General features: G+C 45.7%; 1 protein-coding gene across 4 annotated transcripts; it reads right to left on the bottom strand.

The window, feature by feature from the left end:
• Window positions 1-8,093: 8,093 nt before the first annotated feature.
• Window positions 8,094-21,068, bottom strand: PTPN7 (protein tyrosine phosphatase non-receptor type 7). 4 transcript variants are annotated; one of them, XM_063119710.1, is made up of 10 exons: window positions 20,983-21,068; window positions 19,924-20,165; window positions 18,134-18,317; window positions 17,626-17,710; window positions 15,585-15,661; window positions 15,354-15,491; window positions 13,152-13,262; window positions 11,654-11,759; window positions 11,085-11,193; window positions 8,094-8,443 (listed from the first exon to the last, which is right to left on the bottom strand). In XM_063119710.1, the coding sequence occupies exons 2-10, from the start codon at window positions 20,052-20,054 to the stop codon at window positions 8,350-8,352; spliced, it is 1,035 nt and encodes a 344-aa protein (XP_062975780.1). In that variant the 5' UTR covers window positions 20,055-20,165; window positions 20,983-21,068; the 3' UTR covers window positions 8,094-8,349. The 4 variants fall into 4 exon arrangements, 3 of the variants coding, with proteins under 3 accessions (XP_062975780.1, XP_062975771.1, XP_062975762.1); XM_063119701.1 differs by having other exon boundaries at window positions 11,654-11,811; XM_063119692.1 differs by having other exon boundaries at window positions 11,085-11,198; window positions 11,654-11,811.
• Window positions 21,069-21,538: the final 470 nt, after the last annotated feature.

Consider the following 21,538-nt stretch of genomic DNA (forward strand, 5'->3'; position numbering starts at 1 on the left):
AGCGTTAAGAGGCAAAGGGACGGCAGGGGGGCGCTAACAGGCAAAGGGCGGCAAGGGGGCGCTTGAGGTGGTTTCTCCAAAAGGTCTTAAAACCCAGGGACTGAGCAGGGAAGAGTGGCAAATTCAGCTGCTCTCCCCACACCGCTCCTGCTCAGGAAGGACTTTCTCACTCATGCAGCCGCTCTCTCCTCCTATCTCAAGGCCACAGCGGCCCCACCAGAAGTAGGGGGTGGGGGGAAGTGCCCACAGGAGGCAGCAGAACAGCAGTTAATTCAGCTGCTCTGCCCACACTTCTCCTGCCTAGGAGGGCCCAGGGCTTCTTTCCTGCTGAAGCCACCACCCCTCGCTCCGTCCCTCCCTCGGCCAGAGCTGCTCCCTCCTACAAGCTGCCCTGGCAGACCTCTCACAATAGTTGCTGCACAAGGCAGGAGCAGTAGCCCTGCAGCGGAGAGGAAGGAACACGTGGAGGGCGGCAGAACAGCCGCCAAGAACAGCAGCTGGCCGTCTGGGTGGGGAACAGGACTGCTTGTGCTGCTGCAAGGTATCACCAGACTCCCTTCCCCCGTTAGAACTTGCAGGTTGGGGCCATCTCCCCTCTGAGCTGCTGCCCTCTTGTCCTAATCAGCCCGGCAGCTATTGTGAGGCTTGGGCGAAGGGGGGTTGGGGAGAGAGAGAGAGAGAGATGCTGTGTGTCTGTATGTGTTCGCACCCCCCCCCCCAAAAATCTGGACTTCAACAGGATTGGGAGAGAAAAGAAAAGGGAAAGGGAGAGAGAATTGCAATTCCCCAGGTCCTTCCTGGCTAAAGAAGATTCAGCAGCACCATTTTTCAGAATGCTTGCTGAAACAATTCCTATCTGCCCTTCCTTATTTCAGTGTGCCCAACCCCCTTTTTTCAAGCGTTCTTTTGTTAAACATGGGGCGTTACTAGACGAGGCTCTAGCGCGCGTTACCTTCCGCAGTCACGTCGAGGCTTCCAGATGACGTTCACGAGGATCCGCCGTTATCCTGCGGCGAAGCCTCTTTCTCCCGACTTTAAAAAGGTGAGTTCTAGTGCGCCTTTTCCTGCCGTCCCGCGGTAATTTGGAGTACGTGTGGGAGGATGTGAGGTCACTGCGGTCCGCACTGGGCAGGAAAAGGCGTGCTAAGGGGGAGTGGTCAGCGGCTTCGGTCAAGCCGCCTCCGCCATTTGCGCGCAGTCTGCCAGCTGGGGCAGCGCGGCGGAGCGGCTTTTTTTTTTTACTCACCCACTGATAGTTTGCGCAGGAACGGAGGAACGGAAAAGTGGCTAGTGTGCTGCTGGGGTGTGTGGGGGATGGGTGGGGGATGTGCGCCTGTTCTAGTGTTTTTTTTTTATTTCCCCAGTGACAGTTTGCGCAGGACCGGAGGACCGGAAAAGTGGCTGGTGACTCCTTGCGGTGGGCAGCTACCGTGGCCGCATAATGGCGGTGCTGTACGCTGCCTGTTAGTGTGGGTACCAGGCTGGCAGAGGGCAGAGCTGTTTGTGGGCTGCTGCCATGGCTACGGCCAGATGTGGGTTGGCTCCTTGGGATGGGGCACAGGGCACAGAGGCGATCATCGCCGCCGACACCTCAGAGGCATGATGGGAGATGTAGGCACAGAGTGCCCATGCAGACGATTGACCTCGGGTCATATTACACCCGCCACGACCCCCATCAGGAAGTGAGCGCATCAATGTTGACCCTCAACAGCACCAGCAGCACTTCAGCTGGCACTGGCACTGCCGCCGCCGCCGCTGCCGCCGGGGCCGGCGGCGGCATCGCTGACGGCTGCGCAAGTTTGCGGTCTTTCGGACGTGCGCAAACCGTGCAGCGAGCGAAAAAAAAAGCCGCGGCAATCAGGCCGGTGTGGCTGCGCAACCGTGCTCGCGGCGGCAGCAGCACAACCGGCGCAAACTTCCGCCACAAATCGAAGGCAGGTGTGGAGCATGAGGCGTCACGGCTGAACGGGAAAAGCCGCTTTCACCGCTCCTCAACGACGGAACACCCGGTAGGTCTAGCAACGCCCATGGTATGTGTGTATCTTGTGTCACCATAAAAACAGAGCTGCAGCACAATCCTAAGTATGTCTACTCAGAAGTAAGCCCCACTGAGATCAATAGAACTTACTCTGAAGTAAATGTGCATAGGATTCAGCCTGAAAACGAAGAGAGGGTGAAGAAAAGACGGGAGAAAATGAATTGTAGAAATAGAATAGCAAGGTAACTGTGGGATATTTAACCATATTTAAAGACAGTAAAATTAGTGCCCCTCTACTTCAGTCCCAGCCAGGTTTTCCATAGGAAAACTCTGTACCAGGTGGCAGATAAAATACATTATCCTTTCTTATAACAAAATGGTGCTTACTCCTAAGTAAGTGTGTTCCACTGAAGAAGGAAATCCTATTTGATTCCTGTATTCATGCTAGTGTGGCATGATAAGTTAAAGGCACAATTTTATGCATATTTAGACAAAAAAAAGTCCTTCAACTCCTAGAATCCCCTCTAAATGGGAAGCACCTGCCCCAGGCTTGCCAAGGGAGGGAGGGAAAAGAGAGCAAAAGCCTCTGTTTGCAGCCAGCGTGGCAGGGCACACCAATTGGATTTTGAATAAAGTATTCAATTAATTGTTACTGTTTTGAATTTTATTGTTATTATTTTCCTTAGTGGGTTGTTGAAAACCGCTATTCTGAATAATGATTTTTATAGTGTAGGGTAGGGGGCGCTGGGCATGAGTTTGTGGAACCAAGGGGGTGGTGACCTGAAAAAGTTTGGGAACCACTGGTTTAAGCACCTGCCGGATTCCTCAGGAGGGGGGCTCTGCCCACCCCACACTAAGGCTGCCTACTAATGCCAGGCAGCATTGGCAGGCGCACCAGGTGATGAACCCAGTTGACTCTTCTATCCTGTTGTAACTATGACAGCAGCTGTAACACAGGACAGGTCTCCATTGTGGTATACTACAATTCCCAGGATTCTCTGGGCTTTTGTTCCTGTTGGATTCATTGCTTTCATCCTTCACCTATCCTGGGGTACTAAATCATCCTTGGAGCAGACACATATCAAATAACTAGACATCTGGGTGGTTCAGTTGAACACAGGCTCTTCAGGGGGTCAGCCTCTCTTAGCAATACTGACTGAGACAAGGCTTCAGGTAAGCCCAACAGATCAAACTAGGTAGGCCAAGATCCTCCATAACAATAAATATAAACAGAAACTTCAGCATATTTTTATAGGGACAGTAACCATTTTGCCATAGTCACAGAATGCACATTCTAGTCACCACAATTATAATTTTTATTATTTTATTCATTTATTTATTGCGTTTTGATACCGCCCAACAGTTGAAGCTCTCTGGGCGGGTGGGGGGAGCCTCAGACTCCAACCGTAATTTAGTGGGAATTTATATCCTGCTTCTCCTCCAAGGAACCCAAAGCAGTGTATATAATCCTCCATTTTATTTTCACAACAACAACCCTGTGACATAGATTGGGCTGAGAGTGTGACTGGCCCAAAGTCACCCAGTGTGCTAAAAGCCAAATATATAAGCCATTCAGGATGGGCTAAAATCCAAATATATAAATATGGCTAGCGATGACCAACATTCCTCACAAGCAATGCTTGAAAAAATATGTGACCCTGATTTGGAAGGGGTTGGGGCTGCTTGTTTGATGCCTGCAGCCTCCTATCAGAGAGGAAATAGGAAAGAAGAAAGACAAATAGCAGATGCTGCTAAATGAAATGGACTCAATCAGTTTTAATTCTGTAGTTCTTTTGGTATGAGACTGTACTTTAATCAGGTTTCATTCTCCAGCCCTGAAGTGTAATTGCATCCCTTCTTTATAGTGATGTGAAAAAATGGTTTTAACTTCTGCTCCAAACTAAAATTCTTATAAAGTATACATCTTTGTTTTCTTCTTTCCTTGCATGTCATAGACAAAAGACATATCATTGGGTTCCAAACTATGGAAGAAGACACACATAACTGCTCGGTTTTTTTTTACTATTATGGAAGTTTTAGAGCAGGTAGTCCAAGACTTCAGGCATGTGGGATCTACTTTATATATTTTTACTGGAATCTAAGATGAGATGCAAAATAGTAGGTTAGGGGGCAGAGCCAGATACCTACTGCACTTCATCATACACTGGGATAATCTTTATATTAGGGTGACCATATGGAAAGGAGGACAGGGTTTCTGTACCTTTAACAGTTGCATAGAAAAAGGGGATTTCAGCAGGTGTCATTTGTATACATGCAGCACCTGGTGAAATTCCCTCTTCATCACAACATTTAAAGCTGCAGGCACTAGACTAGAGTGACAAGATACAAAAGAGGGCAGGCAGGAACACGGAATGTAGCATGAAGGAGGATATACACGGGGGCAGAAGGGAATATTGCATGTTTGCTGTTCTCAGATAACACGGTAAAATGTGGGTCAGTAACGGGAACGATGTCATTTAAAGAGCTTGTAACAAAAACGTGAGTGTGATGGGGCGATTGCACTAAGTAATCAGTGTGTGATGGACCTCAGCATGTGAATCGGATCCTAATACTTCAACTTTTTAAGCGGCTTGTGAATTATATTACAAGTTTATGAAGACTCTGGCTGTGATTAAATGTACAAAGTGCAGTTTATTTATTTATTTATTTATTACATTTATAGCCCGCCTTTTTCCCCTCTAAGGAACCCAAAGCAGCATACATAATCCTCCTCTCCATTTTATCCTCACAACAACCCTGTGAGGTAGGCTGGGCTGAGAGTCTGTGACTGGCCCAAAGTCACCCAGTGAGTTTCCATGGCCGAGTGGGGACTAGAACCCAGATCTCCCAACTCTCAGTCCGATACTCTAGCCACAAGCCCGTTCATTCCAGCAACTCAGCACGCTCTCCTCTTTCTTCAGCAAGATCGCCCTTCAATGAACACTCCTCCACAAAAGCGGGTTGTTCTGACATAGCGCAAGGATGGCAATACACAGGGACGGAAGAGCAGGTTTATCCCACATGGAGGGGAAAAACAGACTTTCCCTGCTCTAGAAAAACACAGAAAATGGAGGGGAAGAGGCAAGATGGCTGCAGGACAGGGACAACATTGTGTGAGTGTCACAGGGCGAAACAGTAAGCAATAAACAGGAGCTCGTAGTCCTAAGGTCTACAGTGGAGAATTTGATTGTTGGTGACTGCTTTTCTTGGATTGCCAGAAATTGCTTCTCCTTCCCTAACTCTGGGACTCTTCAAGATTGGTTCGAGTCCTGTGACCAGAATTTGCACATGTTCACATCAATAAACTGAATTCATCGCTGTAGCATATATTCTGAAGGAAAAACATTTGGCCTTTTGTGGGCTGACTGTTGGGGTGCATTTTGCCTCAATGGTTATTTCTTCTGCACACCTAGAGTTTCATTTAAGCCGAAACTGTTTATGCAACCCAGGCAAGTGTTTCAACATACATTTGCCATACAGACCTAGGCAAATTTATGACTAGGTAACTAGCTTCTCTGTGCAGTTTCTATATTGAAACACTTGCTTCTTTATGCACAATCAGCATAATGAAAGCAGCTCAAAGGAAAAGACCTCTAGATTCAAAGCAGGAAATACATATCCAAAGCCACATCATGCTGCAGGTATTATCCTGAAAACAGACATCGCTTCATTTCATGCTGAGATTCAGGAGGATAGAAAACACTAGTAGAAGTGGGCAGAAAAATATTTGTTTTACAATTAAGTTCTGCTTCATTTGAGAGAAGGAGCGGGGGGCGGGGGGAATAGTTATCCAATGCATTCTTCAAAGAATGGTTATAGGAATAAGGGGAAGGTATTAGATTAAAACTGCATTTTTTTCTGGTGTAAACTGACGTTTTTAATCTCTATGGGTGCCAGTCATTTTTCATTTAGACTATTTTGATCTCTGTCTTTGCTGTGAAAAACTTAGGAAAAAGAATGGGCTGGACCAGTATAGCTTTTGTTCTTTGAGGAAGACCGGAGCACACTCTTTTCCATGCCACTGAGAACATAATAAAAGCTATAGCTCGGTGTTAGAGCATATGTTTTGTGTGCAAGAAGGTCTCTGATCCAATCCCCGGTGTCTCCAGAGGGCTTTCTATACTTTGTCTTTGCCCCAGGGTGGCTCCGAATCCATGCTGTGTTGGTTATATAACGCACCCGCCAATTCAGAGCCACCCAGGGCAAAGAGCTGAGATGCAGAGCAGATTTTACTGCCCGAGTGAGATCAGCGCAGCTCTTCCCTGTCTGTCCTTGCTTGAGCGCTGCTCTTGGGAGCGTTCCTGGGCAGAAGACGGCATGCCATTGGTTGCCAGAAGCTACAGATGGGGGCAGGCCCAGTGAACCTAATAGTCGCGGGAAAGCCCATACTGCCTGCTTCTATCTGGATAGCTTGCTGGCACCCTGCACCAACGAAACCGTGGCATTTGTAACTGTAACTGCTGAACTTTCCAACTAAGATTGTAGTGCCTGAGTTTGCTTTCCTTTTCCCCCTCCTCCTCCTCCCTCCCAATCCCCTTTCCTTTTGTGTCATGTCTTTTAGATTGTAAGCCTGTGGGCAGGGACTGTCAAGAAATACTTTTGTAAGCCGCCGTGAGAGCCTTTTTTGGCTGAATGACGGCATAAAAATACATAAATAAATAAAAAATAAATAAAAATTTGGCAGCGGAGCAGTATCAACTTGGCGCCATGGAAACAGTCCCCAGGTAGAGCTAGGAAAATACACTGGGCCTGTTCAGACAACACGCTAAACCATGATTAGGCCACTAACCCCTTTACAGCAAATGGTTAGTGACCATGTTTAAACCATGGTTATGTAGCCACCATGGTTAAAAATGGTTCGCATGACATGCTAAGTCATGGTTCACATGACATGCTAAGCAGTAATGTTTAGCTCAAAATGCTTAACCACCATGGCTTAGCGTGTTGTCTGAACAGGGTCACTGTCTGAAACCCTGAACAGCTGCTGCCAGTCAGTATAGATGATATTGAGCTGGCTGAACCAATGGTCAGTCTTGATATGTTCTGTGGCCCTTGTAACTAGGTTTTTGTTTTTTGGGGGGGTGCAGCCTTCTGCCCACGGATGTTGTGCATCCAGCCCACAAAGCCATCCTGGATTCCTCCACCTGCTGGGTGGTGGACTCATCTGTGAGGTGGTTTCCTCAAGCGATTGGAAAAGCTACTGTGCAGTTGAAGCAGCTGCAACACCTCGTAGCTGAAGGAGCACTCCTCCAGCTGCCGGCTCAGCTGTAGTGGCTTCACCTGCCCCACATCCTTTCCCCAATGGGAGAAGGTGTGAGGCAAGTGAAGCCTCCTGGCACACTGGAAGGATCATCCTCTCAACACATCTGCTGGGGACCTAAGGCTTCACCTGCCCTGCATCCTCTCCCTATGGGAGAATGTGTAGGGCAGGTGAAGCAGTTTTGCTGCATGTGGATCTTCTCTATTGGGAGAAGACCCATGCGCAGCTAAGTCAGTTCCATGCTGGGAGAATTATCATCCCAACACCAAAGGGTATTGGGGCATGGCCATGCCCCCTTTGACATCATTCAGCCTGCTGCCCAATTTTGGTTGCCCTCTCCTGAATGGCTTGTTAGCAGCAGCTCTTTTGTGGTTAACCCATAAATACTTACGGCCTGATTTAAATACGGCAGGGGACACATAGAAATGTCTTACCTGTGTATGCTTTCCTTGTTCACATAGTCATGTTTAAATGCACACCATGTGCACTGCCCCATTGGCATATAGCATTCATATGCCAGCAGTGCACCGAACCAGGCCATTGTGTGCAGATATTCACACTTGAATAGGATATTGCACATACTAACTGTATTTAAATGTGACAGGATATATGCAAAGCATCTCAGGATGCCATCTTGTCTGAATCAGGCCCTACATTTTGGCTGAATGAAGGAGGCTCCCCTGGTGAATCTAAAAACACTAAAAGAGGCTAACCAGACACCTGAGGCCAGCTTTCCATTGTGTTGAAACGTGACCTCTTTACTTTCTACAAGTACAACTAGAGCTGAATTTTAATAGCTTTTAGGTTACTGAATTCAATTATCAGTTGGTACGATGGATAGTAAAAAGAACAAACTTTTCAATGAACTTGAAAGTAAGATTTAAGTTTATACAAATCATTCAGAAAATTCAAAGAAAAGAAAGAAAAAGGAATTGAACATATGCTTCCAGATAAAAAACATTCCATTTATATGCAACCAGTAACCAGACAGTTCTTCTCGTGATTGAAATATTTATATAAATACTTCTCCCGATATTGCTGCCAGGAAAATGCTCCATCAAGCCAAGTGTCAAGCAGCAGGCAGTTCCCCATGCTAAGATAAGAAGTGCCATTAACCGTTTGTGATCTTAGGAAGCTGTGAAGCATAAATGGCCAGAGTATGATGGAGGAACTGGTATTGTTCGATGGTTTGTATCATTCCACCTCTGTAAAACAAAGAAAAAATTATTTAGCTGTACCATCACTGCGAGCAACAATAATTTCATTCTGTGAACAATGGGCAGTATCCAACATGGCACGACTGCTAATGCAAATGACATTGCGCTGGCGTAAACTATCTCTAGCACAATGCCGAAAGCACACTGGCGCACTGAGTTCTAAAGGGAATTCCATCTTGATAGCAAGCGCTATTGGCATTGCACTGGAGATAGTTTACATGAGCACAACATCATTTATGTTAGCAACAGTGCTGCTCTGGATACCATTTTCCATTTTCTAAGTCTGGCAGGGATAATTAAATGGCAGACTGGTGCAGTCTCTCTTGTTCAAGGAAGTGAAACAAATCTTCTAGAGTGCCTACGTGCTAAAGGTACAACAGAAGTAGGGTGATGGTGGTAAAAACAATGTGATGTTTCTAGCTCCATCGCCAGTGTCCAGTGATTGTGGCATCAGTACTTGGTGGAGTGCTCCTTCTATCACCAGTCTGCATACGTTTTGAGGCTAAGTCCATTGCAGTAATCCAGAAATGAGGCAGCTGTTTGGTCCCCACATAATGCACTGCAAGTAATCCCATTGGTATTTGTTTATGGGGGGACGAATTCACCATGAGGCATCTTTTAGGCTGCAATCCTATACCCATTTAGGTGAATTCAATGGAACCTGCTTCTGAGTAGACATGTATAGGATTGCACAGATAGTTAAGCTGGAGTAGGCAAACTGGGGTTGATTGGAGTTGTAATCCAACACATTTGAAAGGCACCGGCTTGGGGAAGGCTGATCTGATGTGTCTCTGTGTGCACGATTCTGCTTCTTGCGGAGAGGGCCAGGACACACATTCCATCGTGAACAGTCTTGTTACCAAAGCAATAGCAATTATTGTTTTTAGAAAGAAACATTGCATCACCTAACCTAGTGTTTTTTAAACTTTTCCCGAGAGAGAACCTTTCCATCACTTATTTGCCTGCCAAATAGTCTCTGTGTGTCTGCCACAAAAACAAAAAATATTTATTTATTTGTTACATTTTTATACTGCCCATTAAGCAAGGCTCTCTGGGCAGTACACAGTTAAAAATACTGAATGTTGCAGACATTCCTGGGGTCTTTCCAGAGCACCGGTATTCCACTGGCCCAGAGGACAGCGTTAATTGGGTAATATACTAATGGTGTAAATTAAAAAAAAACAAGTTGGTGGGCCAGAACGTGCGACGGCCTCAGCCTGACATAAAGTGAGTCACACTAGCAGAATTTCTACTGGAGATCCATAGGAAATAGGGTTTTTTGAAGGCTAAGATATAAATACCTTATATAAATAAACACATACATATACGGTAAAAAATGAAGAAGACTTGGCCTAAAGGTGTGACCAGGATCTGAAAAGATTGGAAGACTATTGTTCTAGAACACACAGTCCATTCCCATGGAGTGGTGGCCAGGCCTATTGATTGCCATCGTTCCCCACATGAACGATGGTAGCTGTGTACACTTTGCCCAAAAAAGAGGAAATGCATCACCAGAAAAGAGGATAAAAGGGGACACTGGGTTGCATAAAATTTGCATATGTATATTTTGAAATAATTGCAATAATTTAAAAAGAAATCAATACATCTCATTCAAGCACAGGACAACCTGTGTAGCTGCTCAGTCTGCTATCCAGATGCTAACTTCAAGGTGCCTCCCCTGCTCTCGTTTTTCATGGTTCTTTATCTTTAAAACTGCACTTGGACTGGACAGCCCTTGAAATGCAGGACTGTCCTCTGTAAAGTAGGACACTGAGCTACCCTAGCATGAACTGAGACACACTCTAGGACACCCGAAACACTCCCCTGTACCAGCACATTGCAGAAGATTAGCAACATTGAGAATGCCTTTCAGGGAAGCTGTTGGAAGACTTTCTTGTTTAGAAAGGGATTCACTTCACTTTATGGTTTCTAAATCGTATTTTATTAGTGTAATTTTCTGCAGTGTTTGAAAAATATATCTGGGTGTTGTTTTTGTTGTTGTTTATTTGATGTACTGTATTATTCTTGTAATTAGATTGCATTGTTAACTTCTCAAAGAGCCTCCTAGTAGGCTAGTTTGGGCAGGATAGAAAAAAAGAGAAGAAGAATATATTAATAAAATACTGACGTTCTCATTTGAGCAACTTTTATAAGCTTGCATGCAACTCCAGATTTCTCTAGAAAACCACCAAGCTAATCTAAAGAGAGTTGAATTGAACAGAAAAACAGTAACTTCCTTTTATGTTGCATCCCAGAGCACCCAGTGTGATGGCTCGGCTCTGTCACAGGTTTTATAAGGTAAAAACCTCCCATTTTCCCAGCTATTAATTTCTTTGTTCTTACTCTCTCTTGATCATTGTATGAGATTCTGATTTAAGTCATCTCAGCAACAACAAGAAAAAGAAATCCTCATAAATGCTTCAAAGCAGCCTCAACCAACCTGGTACCCTCCAGGCGTGTCAGATTATACACGCCTGGAGGCATCACCACCTGGCTGAGGATGATAGGAGTTGTAGTTGAAGATATTTGTTGGACACCAGGTTGAGGGAGGTTGCTTTATAGCTACAAGGAGTGCTGCACAGGCATTTTACATATGCTCAGAAGGCTCGGTTGGTCACTTAGTATGCACCTGTCTATGCGTAGCTGGCAGACGATCCCCAAAATGTCCACCTCTTCTTTGTCCTTCAGTTGCTGGCATCCAATTTGCGTAGCAATAAAACAGCCAGTCCGACCGATTCCTGCACTGAAGGGAACACCAAATTCATATCAGATTGCGAAGGGTCACTTGAGGCTTTGGGGCTGAGAAAGACAAATATCAGGAGGGGGCCGAATCATTCACACACACACACAGGTATGAATGCTGATTTTCACATACAGAAATCTAGTGACTCCAGGTCCATACATTTTGCTTCCTTTTACCAGCACCAGCAAATATGTTAGGGGAGAAAGAGGATTGCCAAATCAGCAAATATGTAAGTTTCAGTTAAGGAGATCTATGTTCAAGCCACAGCTGCTGAACTCTTTACTTCTGGAGTATGCAAGCTGATGCCCTCTAGATGTTTTGGACTATAACCCCTCGCCCAAAGCCCTAGCCAGCATGGTTAGAGATGCTGAGAGTGTAGCCCAGAACATATGGAAGGTACCAGTTTGCTTCCCCCGGCCTTGCAGCCTTGCAGGGTTATGAGGAAGGTTTCTCACCTACAGTGCACAACGATAGGTCCTGTGCTCTCTGAAGACTGCAGAATTTTCTCCACCTCAAACACCAAGTGCAAAAGTGTCTTGGCTGATTCTGGGGTCTTCTGGTCTGGCCAGGAGGAGAAGACAATGTGCTTCACAGTGCGGCACTCGTCTTTGAGCTGAGAATCATGGCAAAATAGAAAACGTCATCATTCCCTCTATTTCCAATGTCCACGTGTGAGTGCCATCACTTAGCCAAAATGCCCCCACCCATGCATAAGAGGATTAGCAGATTCTGGGGGGGACCCCAACGTTTGCAAAACTACAAAAATATTTAGGAGAAATACCTAAGGGGGGGGACCCAAAAAAACAGCCCAATGAGGAATAAGAATGCTCAGGGACTACAGAATACTGACTGACATTTGGGGCCGGGGGAGAGGAAAGCTGGGTGGGAGCGGGAATGGAATGGAGTATCGTAGATGAGGGCATGGTTAGCTGACTGGAACAGCAAACCCACACAGCAACATTGTGTTACTGGTCCCACTTATGTAAGCTAATAGCAAACTCCAAGTGCCACTCCTTATGTAGTCAAAATGGGACAATCAGGACACAAGAAGGAGGCATCAGCAAGCTTGGGGAATCCCCCAGCAAAAAACCCCTAAAAGACCCTAATGGGAACTGAGCAAGTTCAATAGCCATGGAATGCTGACTGTGAGATGGGGTGGGGTACCAAGAAGGAAAGAAAACAGAATGGAGTTTTCTGGAAGAAGGCATAGCTGCTTGATCGAAACACTGAACAGGAGGATGCCACACTGCAACATTTTGTTGCAGGTCCTACCTTTCAGCGACAGCTAAGGGGTTGGATCCAGATTTAGAGCTTCCCTAAACGAGCAATTTATAGCACGCTCACAGAAATTTACATGACATTGCCAACAGTCACGATGTCTCCAGCACTAGCCCCTGGAAATTGCGCATTTTAAAAAAACCACATTTTTAAAAAATCCAGATAGCATGAGTTCTCTCCACCACTAGATGGCGATGTCTCATTAAAACACAATGGGTCCTTTCGAAGACGGGAACACATCACATGGTTATGTGTGAAGGAGCGTGTTGTGATGGTGGGATTACTGTGAGGGAGAAAGCCCTGGTAAGGAGCAGGATTTGTCCTGTGTGTAGAGAAGCTCTTACTCATACTTGGAGCAGACCCTCTGAAATCAATGGGACTTAAGTTCATCAGGACTAACCTAAGTTCCATGGATCTTCTCTTATGTCTGTATCCAACCCAATATAAACATATAATTAAAAATACCAAAAGCAATCATTGTGAATAAATGCATTCTTAAGCAGAAAGAAAGAAAGAAAGAAAGAAAGAAAGAAAGAAAGAAAGAAAGAAAGAAAGAAAGAAAGAAAAGCAGGCTGTGCCCAGGCTTCTGAAGAGAAATCTTCTTTCCTCTCCATTTTCCTATATACATAATCCCCAATCAGTATCATGGTTCCCTCTGCAGCCCTCCTGGCCTACCTGCAGAGCAAAGCTACGGATGGTGTATTCTTCATACTTGCAAACGCTTTGCACTTGGATGGTGAAAGGCCCATAGGTTGCCTCTCTTTCAGGCCAGTAACATATACATTTCTGAAATTAAAAGGACAAGGATCCTCATGAGAAGTGGCAGCATAAATGGCTGACTCTGAATCCTAGAAGCCTATAAAACAAGGAGAATCATGCATCTATCAGCTCCAGTCCCACCAGACACGCCTATACCATGCATCCATCCGCCACAGTGGACCAGAAGCAAAGAAGGGACCTTTGGAGCAACTAGCAAGCTAGGTAAGGCAGTGGTACTCAGAAAGTCCCAGTATTTTTAATAGCCTCCTCCTAAAGCTAGCTTGTGGTACAGAAGAAGCTTAAGGGAGTATTAGAGTATTAGAATAACGGGCTCAAGTTAAAGGAAGCCAGATTCCAGCTGGACATCAGGAAAAACTTCCTGACTGTTAGAGCAGTACGACAATGGAATCAGTTACCTAGGGAGGTTGTGGGCTCTCCCACACTAGAGGCATTCAAGAGGCAGCTGGACAACCATCTGTCAGGGATGCTTTAGGGTGGATTCCTGCATTGAGCAGGGGGTTGGACTTGATGGCCTTGTAGGACCCTTCCAACTCTGCTATTCTATGATTCTTTGATTCTATGAATCTGAAGAGACATAGCCATTTACATTCATTCCCCATTGTGCTGAATATGCATCAGATCAGGTTCATCCCAACAGCCTAAGCCTCCAGAAATCATAAAGCTGCAAGCCTATGCACACTCACCATTGAATATGGTTGCTCTTATTTCTGAATAAATGTGCATAGGAGTGCACAGCACAGTAGTGATCTTAAGGGACAGCCGTATTGATTTCACCCAGCTCCTGCTATGCTGTACTGTAATCTGGATCCGTTTAACTACTTTGGATGCATTTTATAAGTGTGGAAGTGTCACTGTAGACCTAACAGCAGAGAGCTGGTCCTTGGCTGGGAATAGCAGCATCCTTGCTGCCAAATTTCCCCCTAAATTCATGACCCAAAATATGCTATGACAGATGCTGGGTGACCATCCTTTATTAAGCTGATTGATTGGTAATAGTCAGGGATGCTCGGTTGATGTTTCTTCATTGGAGGGGATGACTAGAGATGTTCTTCTGAATGGACAATTTACCTGTAGGGATCTAAGACAAGTTGCTCTACATGGGTTGGGGTAGAAAGAAAGGAGTAGCAGTTTTATAGTATGGACACAGTCAGAGGCAGAGAGATGGGAGAGATTGATGTAGCTGAAATTCAACTATGCTGGAGGCATCCTGGGGTGGCTGTCAGGGGTAGTGTTTTTGCTGCCTGCTGTAAGTAAGGTGACCATAAAGAGGACAGGGGCTTCTGTATCTTTAACAATTGTATAGAAAAGGGAATTTCAGCAGGTGTCATTTGTATGCATGCAGCACCTGGTAAAACTCCCTCATCATCGCAACAGTTAAAGCTGCAGGAGCCCTGCCCTCTTTTGTATACTTGTTACTCAAGTATAGCCCTCTTTTGTATCTGTCAAGCATAGTCCAGTCCCTGTCTCTTAAACTGATCTATGTCACAGGGCTATCATGAGAATAACATAGGAGAAACAATGAATATTGCCCTGACCTCCTTGAAAGAAGGGTGAGAACACTATACTGCCCTAGTATAGCTAGAGTGACCAGATACAAAGGAGGGCAGGTCTCCTGCAGCTTTAACTGTTGAGATGAAGAGGGAATTTCACCAGGTGCTGCATGCATACAAATGACACCTGCTGAAATTCCCTTTTCTATACAACTGTTAAAGGTACAGGAGCCCTGCCCTCCTTTTCATATGGTCACCCTATATAAGAGTCCAATATTCTGTGCTGGTATATTTGTAAAGAAAGCAAATGTTACAAACATACCAGACCCTGTAGCATTGCCCCTGGGATTTCCTGCCATTTAGATGAGTGGAAATGCATAACAATATAACTACTGTTATTTCCCTACTACGGATGCTGATGTGTCATATATATAGGGCCTGAGAGGGAACAAAAAATGTCCACTGCTCTTTTCCAGATGTTATTTCATTATACATCTACAAATCTATGCTTGTTCACTGCTTCAGCAAGCCCCACCATACGCATCACTAGGCATTCATGCTCACTCGAAGCCAATGGAGAGAAGCCTACAGGCCACGCCCCAAATACCTCTTTCTCTTCCTTGAGTTTGGTGAGCATCACTATGAGAGGAGTCTCTTCCTGCCACACCATTGTCCAGAAGTCATTGACAGTATTTAGCATGGGCCCCTGTGTGGCAATGTAGGCTTTCTCCCGTCCAGCATAACCCTAGAAGGTGGCACAGAAATAAGAAGAGTGAGCAAAACAGGTCCCAACGGCCCATTTTCAGAATGCTCGTTTTCAGATGACCCTCTGGCTCACCCGGATGTAGTTTGCATTTATGTAGAGCTCATCTTCTTGGCTCTCGGCTCTCTTGAGGCAAACACGACTCTGGGGATCTAGAGGGAAAGTTTGGTTAGATGTGGCATCCAAGTGCACAGGGACAACAGCATCTCCTGGCCAGATCCTCCCACTGAGAGACAGCCCTGACTTCTTCCCTCCCCAGCTGCAATGCCCCTTGAAAATCCCCTCTCTGGGGCAATTAAATTGAAGGGCAGGGAGAAAAAACTTTGACTGGCACCAGTGGATACTCAGGACTCTGTCAAATAGATCTGGGGCCCTATGAAATCGAGTCAGGGCCAGGTGTAGAAACACCCCTGCTTCCCATACACATCACCATCTTGCACAAGCAGGATGGCATCAGCCACAGGTTCCCCTTCATCTCTGGCCTTCAGAATATTTTCCACTTCAACATAGCTTTTAATATCCATGTGGCCATTTTTAAACATCCTGCACTGCTCAGATCAGTAAGCATGGATTGAACCAACCACACCCTAAAGACAAAGTGGGGCGTCTTTACAGCGTTGACAACAACAGCACCTCTACAGGACTTGTTCTTATACATCCTCCTGGTTTGTGAAAGTTCTTGATGCATTACATTTCTATCCCACCCTTCTCTCAAAGAGCGCAAGCCATTGTAGGTGGGATTATTCTATGTCTCCGCCCCCAAACAATTCTATGAGGCACATTTATGCAGAAAGTGACTGACCCATGCCCAACCAGTGACTTCACAACTAAACAGGTGTGAGGTTTTTTTTACTTAGGTCACCCCAGTCCAATACTCTATATTAGTCTTCCCCAAGCTGGTGCCCTCCAGATGTGTTTGATTACAAGTCCCATCATTCCCAGCCAGCAGGACTGGCCTCGATTTTTGAGAACTGGCAGAGGACAGACCTCTATTTGAACATGTCCTCTGTTTGAATGGCTGCTCAGTTCGAAGATAAAGAACCATAAGAAGCAGAGGTCTTGAAGTTGCCCATTCACAGTTGGCATCTGGACAACAGTCTGAGCGGGCCTTTTAGTCACCTCGTCAGTCCTCTCCACCATGATGAGATGTATTGTATTTCTATTTAAATTATTATTATTATTATTAATAATAATAATAATATTTATAGCTATTATTTCTAAATTTGCACCTATACATATACATTTGCATATACAAATGTTAAGCAAATTGATGTCCTCTCTTTTGTCCTTTGGGGGGGGGGCAATGTGTACGTGGCCACCCTACATTTGGAGGGCTGCTCTACATACTATTTCACACTAGCTATTTAGAGGATCGCCCAGTCCCAGTCCCAATGAGCATACACTTTTTGCAGCTCTTGCCTCAGTGTAATTAAACATGGGACTGAACTGTTTTTCTCTGAAGCTAGAGTCTTTGTATCCTGATCATAAAAAATACCTATTGGCTCTATAGATATGTTGGGTCTGCGTTTTATGCACGTTGACGTTAGTGGCAATACTGGGATTAGTCATACCAGACTTCTCAGTGAGCACATAAGAGGGTTTAAGGCTACATGCTAACCTCGTGAACCTTGACAAGACAGGCTTGCTGTTATTGTTGTTGTTATATTATTGTTGTTGTTGTTGTTATTTTGATTTCTATATTACCCAATAGCCAAAATTCTCTGGGCGGTTTACAAAGCGTATGCCCTCCCTAATGCGAGAATACAAATTGTGAGCAAAACATTGGCCAAAACGTATATGGTGTTAGAGTATTGAATTGGGACCGGGGAGAGCTGGGTTCCAGTCCTACTCAAACCTGGAGCTCATTGGGTGACTTTATGCCAGTCACTGTGTCTCAGCCTAAGAATGAGGATAAAATGGAGAGGAGGGGGATCATTTATGCTACCTTGGGCTCCTTGGAGGAAAAGGCAGGATATAATAATAATAATAATAATAATAATAATAATAATAATAATAATAATAATAATAGGTCCCTCAGTTTACTGGTCCCTTAGTCTGTCTTCTTTTCCCACTCCCACACTCCTCCTGTCCATGGGAAAACCCCAGGTAAACGTACTTGGTAGGATGGATTTGTATCTGTCCTTTGCTGCTCGTCCAGGGATGTCCAACTCTTCTGGACTGATAAAGTTTGAGGGGACTTTCTGTTAAAGAGGAAAGGAGGAATCACTGAAACCAAAGCGTAGGAAAGGGAGACTATTAATGCCTTTTCCTTTCTCTAGTCGACCTACTTGCTCTGAAAAGCTCCTTTTCAAACTTGGTATCAGCCAGCAAAGGTAGCTTCTATGGAGATCTCCTATTCCCTGTATCCTATTGAGGCCCAGCTCTGAATAAAGGGATAGATTTATATCCCATCTTATTGTTCTGTTAAAATGATAGCACAAAATGCCCATAGTTGTAGCATATTTGTAATGGGGTCCTGGACTGATCAGCTTCTAAACACTTTCCCTAAACAGAAGAAAAGACGGTCTGTATTGGACATGGCAGTGAGGGAGCAGCAGGACTTGAGCTATTGGAGGGGCTTAACCTGGAATCAAATCAGGATGGGATAGTTCTGGGTATCTCACCGCAAACTCCTCTTGAAGGTTTTCCAGATTCCAGTTCCTCTGCTGGAGCATCTTCTGCGTAAGAACATGACTGGTTGTGTCCAGAAGCTTCACTGTGACATCTCTGGGGGTGAAGATTGATTGAATGGGTTCTGTGTTGCTCAGGGAACTCATGTCCAGCACCAGCGAAACATTGGAGCCCCTTCTGAAAGGCAAAGATACCTGAATGTGCAAACTATCAGCCTGGAGAAAGCAATCCATTGCAGGGCAAGCCCTACCTTTAGGGAGAGTGAGGTGGCTAATTTTGGGTCTCACGAAACTGCAACAAATTGTTATTTTAAGTTATTATTGTTATATTTTTACTAACTGATTCAGGTGCCAAAATTACTTGGCCAGCTTTGGGTCCTACTATTTATTTATTTATTTATTTAAAACATTTGTATCCCACCCTATATCATTAAGATCTCAGGGCGGCGTACTATGTACCTTAACTTGGGATGGGGGTGCAATTTGTTGCTGTGTCACAGGCACCAAAGTGTCAAGTTACAATGTGACAAAAAGAGCACACTTTGGTTCCTATAATAGCCATCAACACATGAGAGATGCTTGCACTCATATGGACACGGGCAAACATGTCCCTGGAAGATATGCCGGGATTTATTTACTAGTTTTGCTTGCATCCCGTTCCTCCTACAAGGAGCTGAGAGTGGGATTTTAGCCATACAACTAACTGTGTGGTTAATTAGTCTGAGAGAGACTTATTTATTTACTTGCTTATTTAATTCTATTTATATCACACCCTTCATAAAAAAATCCCAGAGTAGATAATAATATTAAAACAATAAAATACAATAAACAATATTAAAACAATAAAATACAGCACATCGAATAAAACCAATAACAAGCAGCAGAGAGAAACAAGTACACAAGAGAAATCCAGTCATATTCACTGACCATACATGATCTGTTTGCCTGGGCAAACAGATAGGTCTTAGCTTGGTGCTGAAATGCCATTAAAGTTGGCTTCAGGCGTATCTGTAGGGGGTGGGCATTCCAGAGTTGGGGTGCCACCATGGAGAAAGCCCTATTATGTATTTTTCCTAGTGGTGGGATAATGGGATGGGCCTCCCCCTCAGGTCTAAGGACCTGGACAGGCTTGATACAGGGAGCGGAATTCCCTCAGGAGGACCACACTAGTATAAGGGGAATACCTTTCCTTATGCTACTGACCACCTTAAGCTGTGCTCAGCAGATGCTATGTAACAAGCGCCAAAGATGATCAGAATCTTCTGTATTCCATGCACTACACTGCACTGGCTCTCCAGATTGCAAAGAATGGGATGCAGATTGCAGAATCAGTCGGAACAGATCCTCAGAGACTATGCTTGAATGAATATACAACACACCGATACAAAATTAGCACCACATTTAGCAGGACAACGGCTCCCAAGCATCATGGATTAACCAGCCAGGGGGCTCCCATGTCAGGCCTGTTTTAGGATGATACTGTGATGCACAAAAACGATCTTCAAACGGGTCCAGAGCATGCTCGCTTGCTGCTAGAAGCATCTTGGTCCCTACCCTATTAAGACACGATGAGCACTTCTTTGCTTCACGTGCCCATTTTCGTCTGTTAAGTCAGTCATCCCCAAGCTGGTGCCCTCCAGGTGGACTGCAACTCCCAGCATTCCCAGCCAGCATGGCCAGTTTGGGGAAGGCTGTACTAAGGGCTGGAGAGCACGACTTCCTCTCTCGCAGGCACACTCCTGGGTCCTGCTATCTCCGTCAGAACTGAGGCACTCACAACTTACCGATCCTGCAGACGCACATGTTTCTTAACTTCCTGACTGTTGCGGGTAACCTTGTCCATTCCTGCCCTCGTTCGCTCACGTAGCACGCTGGAACTATGAACTCTGGGGCAGGCTGAGCAGGCCAGGACCATGCTGTGCTAGTGAAGGATGCTTTGTCCGGTGGCATTAGAGGTCGGTAAGCAGAGGAAGCCCTGAGAGCAGGCACCATGCAGATCAGTGAGCCCGTGGGGCCGGAGAACCACCTAGTCGAAATCACAAAGCAAACTGTTCATCACAGAGAGCTCCGCCGTTCTTCCTGCATGTCAGTTGAGCTCCTATTAGGGACTCACGCGCCACGACAACAACCAGCCCTGCCACCACCAAACACAGCAGAGCCTTGCTCAGAGAATGTTGAGCTCCTGGATGTCCTTGGAACACACTGAGGGGACTGAGCAAGCTTCCGGGCCTGCAAGAACGAGTCACTTCCTGCATCCTGTAGGGGAAAGATCCCAGGTTTCAGAAGAGCACAGCCTTCCCCAACTTGTTGGCCTCCAGATACATTGAACTGCAATTCCCAGCATTCCCAGCCAGCACAGCCATTGCCCATGCTGGCTGGGAATGATAAGAGCTGCAAGAGGCTAACAGGTTGGGGAAGGCCTGCATAGGGCCTGGAGCAAGTTGACTACCTGTATCATCCCATGATTACATTTGAACCTGCGGACAGCAAGCCTGGCCCAGCCAGGATTTCCCCACTAGCCATCCAGGTTACAGCAGTCCAGTTTAGGCACATTCAAGGAGAAGGACAGAAAGAGCGTAGAAATGGGCCACCAAGTTCATGGAACGTAGACGGCTATTGTCACGGCGGCTGTTTTCAAGGAAACCACAAGCCGATTGAATAAAACGGATGTAGGCAGTTGCAGATCCCCTGGACTGTACAGAAGAGACAGTGCACCGCTGCCCAACCTCACTGTCCCTGTTTTACTTCCTCCTTCTTCCATCTCCACATTCCCATCAGGAGTTGTGGAGATTTTCTCCCATGCCCACCCTAATCTCAGTACCCCTGACGAGATTTTCACTCACCCGGTGCTGCTGGCGGCCCCATCTCCCCCGCTCTTTCTAGTCAGCCGCTGGGGCTCTCAAGAGATGTGCGCACAGGGTGAGCACACACACACACACACAAGTGAATGCAGGAAATTCCTTGTCACCGAGCTGGTGGCTGCTCTGACACTTCCCCTTCTTGCTCCACCCTTGCAGCCACCCACACATGTACTGGCCACAAACTTCGCAGCTCCATCCGCAGATGCGCCTCAGCCCCTTGGTGAGCTCTTGACAAGGCTGCCTGGAGAGTCAGATCCTATCAGTGTGTCTTGCACTTAGGAACACCAGACAATCTCTTATTTTAACAGCCCAAACGAAGATGGCATGCCTCCTATTGTGGATGCCGCAGCTGCACAATGTCTCCTTAGATGTTTGTCCTGCTAACTCTACATGCTATTTACACCTGCTTTATAGGTGAGGGACCTAAGCTGGTCTGTAAGGAAGAAGAATGTGACAAAACAATACTGTGGTAGTATAGAAAAATCTAGGTCTCTGTCTGAATATGATCTGTTGAGGCATATAAGGTCAGAGTGAATTG

Source organism: Elgaria multicarinata, chromosome 1, assembly GCF_023053635.1.
Source record: "Elgaria multicarinata webbii isolate HBS135686 ecotype San Diego chromosome 1, rElgMul1.1.pri, whole genome shotgun sequence".
Classification (NCBI taxonomy): domain Eukaryota; kingdom Metazoa; phylum Chordata; class Lepidosauria; order Squamata; family Anguidae; genus Elgaria; species Elgaria multicarinata.

Coding starts and splice junctions, on each gene's coding strand:
- PTPN7 (XM_063119692.1), bottom strand. CDS start 20,054: ATGGTCCTGGCCTGCTCAGCCTGCCCCAGAGTTCATAGTTCCAGCGTG. Junction 18,318..19,923: donor CATGTGCGTCTGCAGGATCG/GTAAGTTGTGAG, acceptor TTTGCCTTTCAG/AAGGGGCTCCAATGTTTCGC. Junction 8,444..11,084: donor TGCCAGCTACGCATAGACAG/GTGCATACTAAG, acceptor TTTGTTTTACAG/AGGTGGAATGATACAAACCA.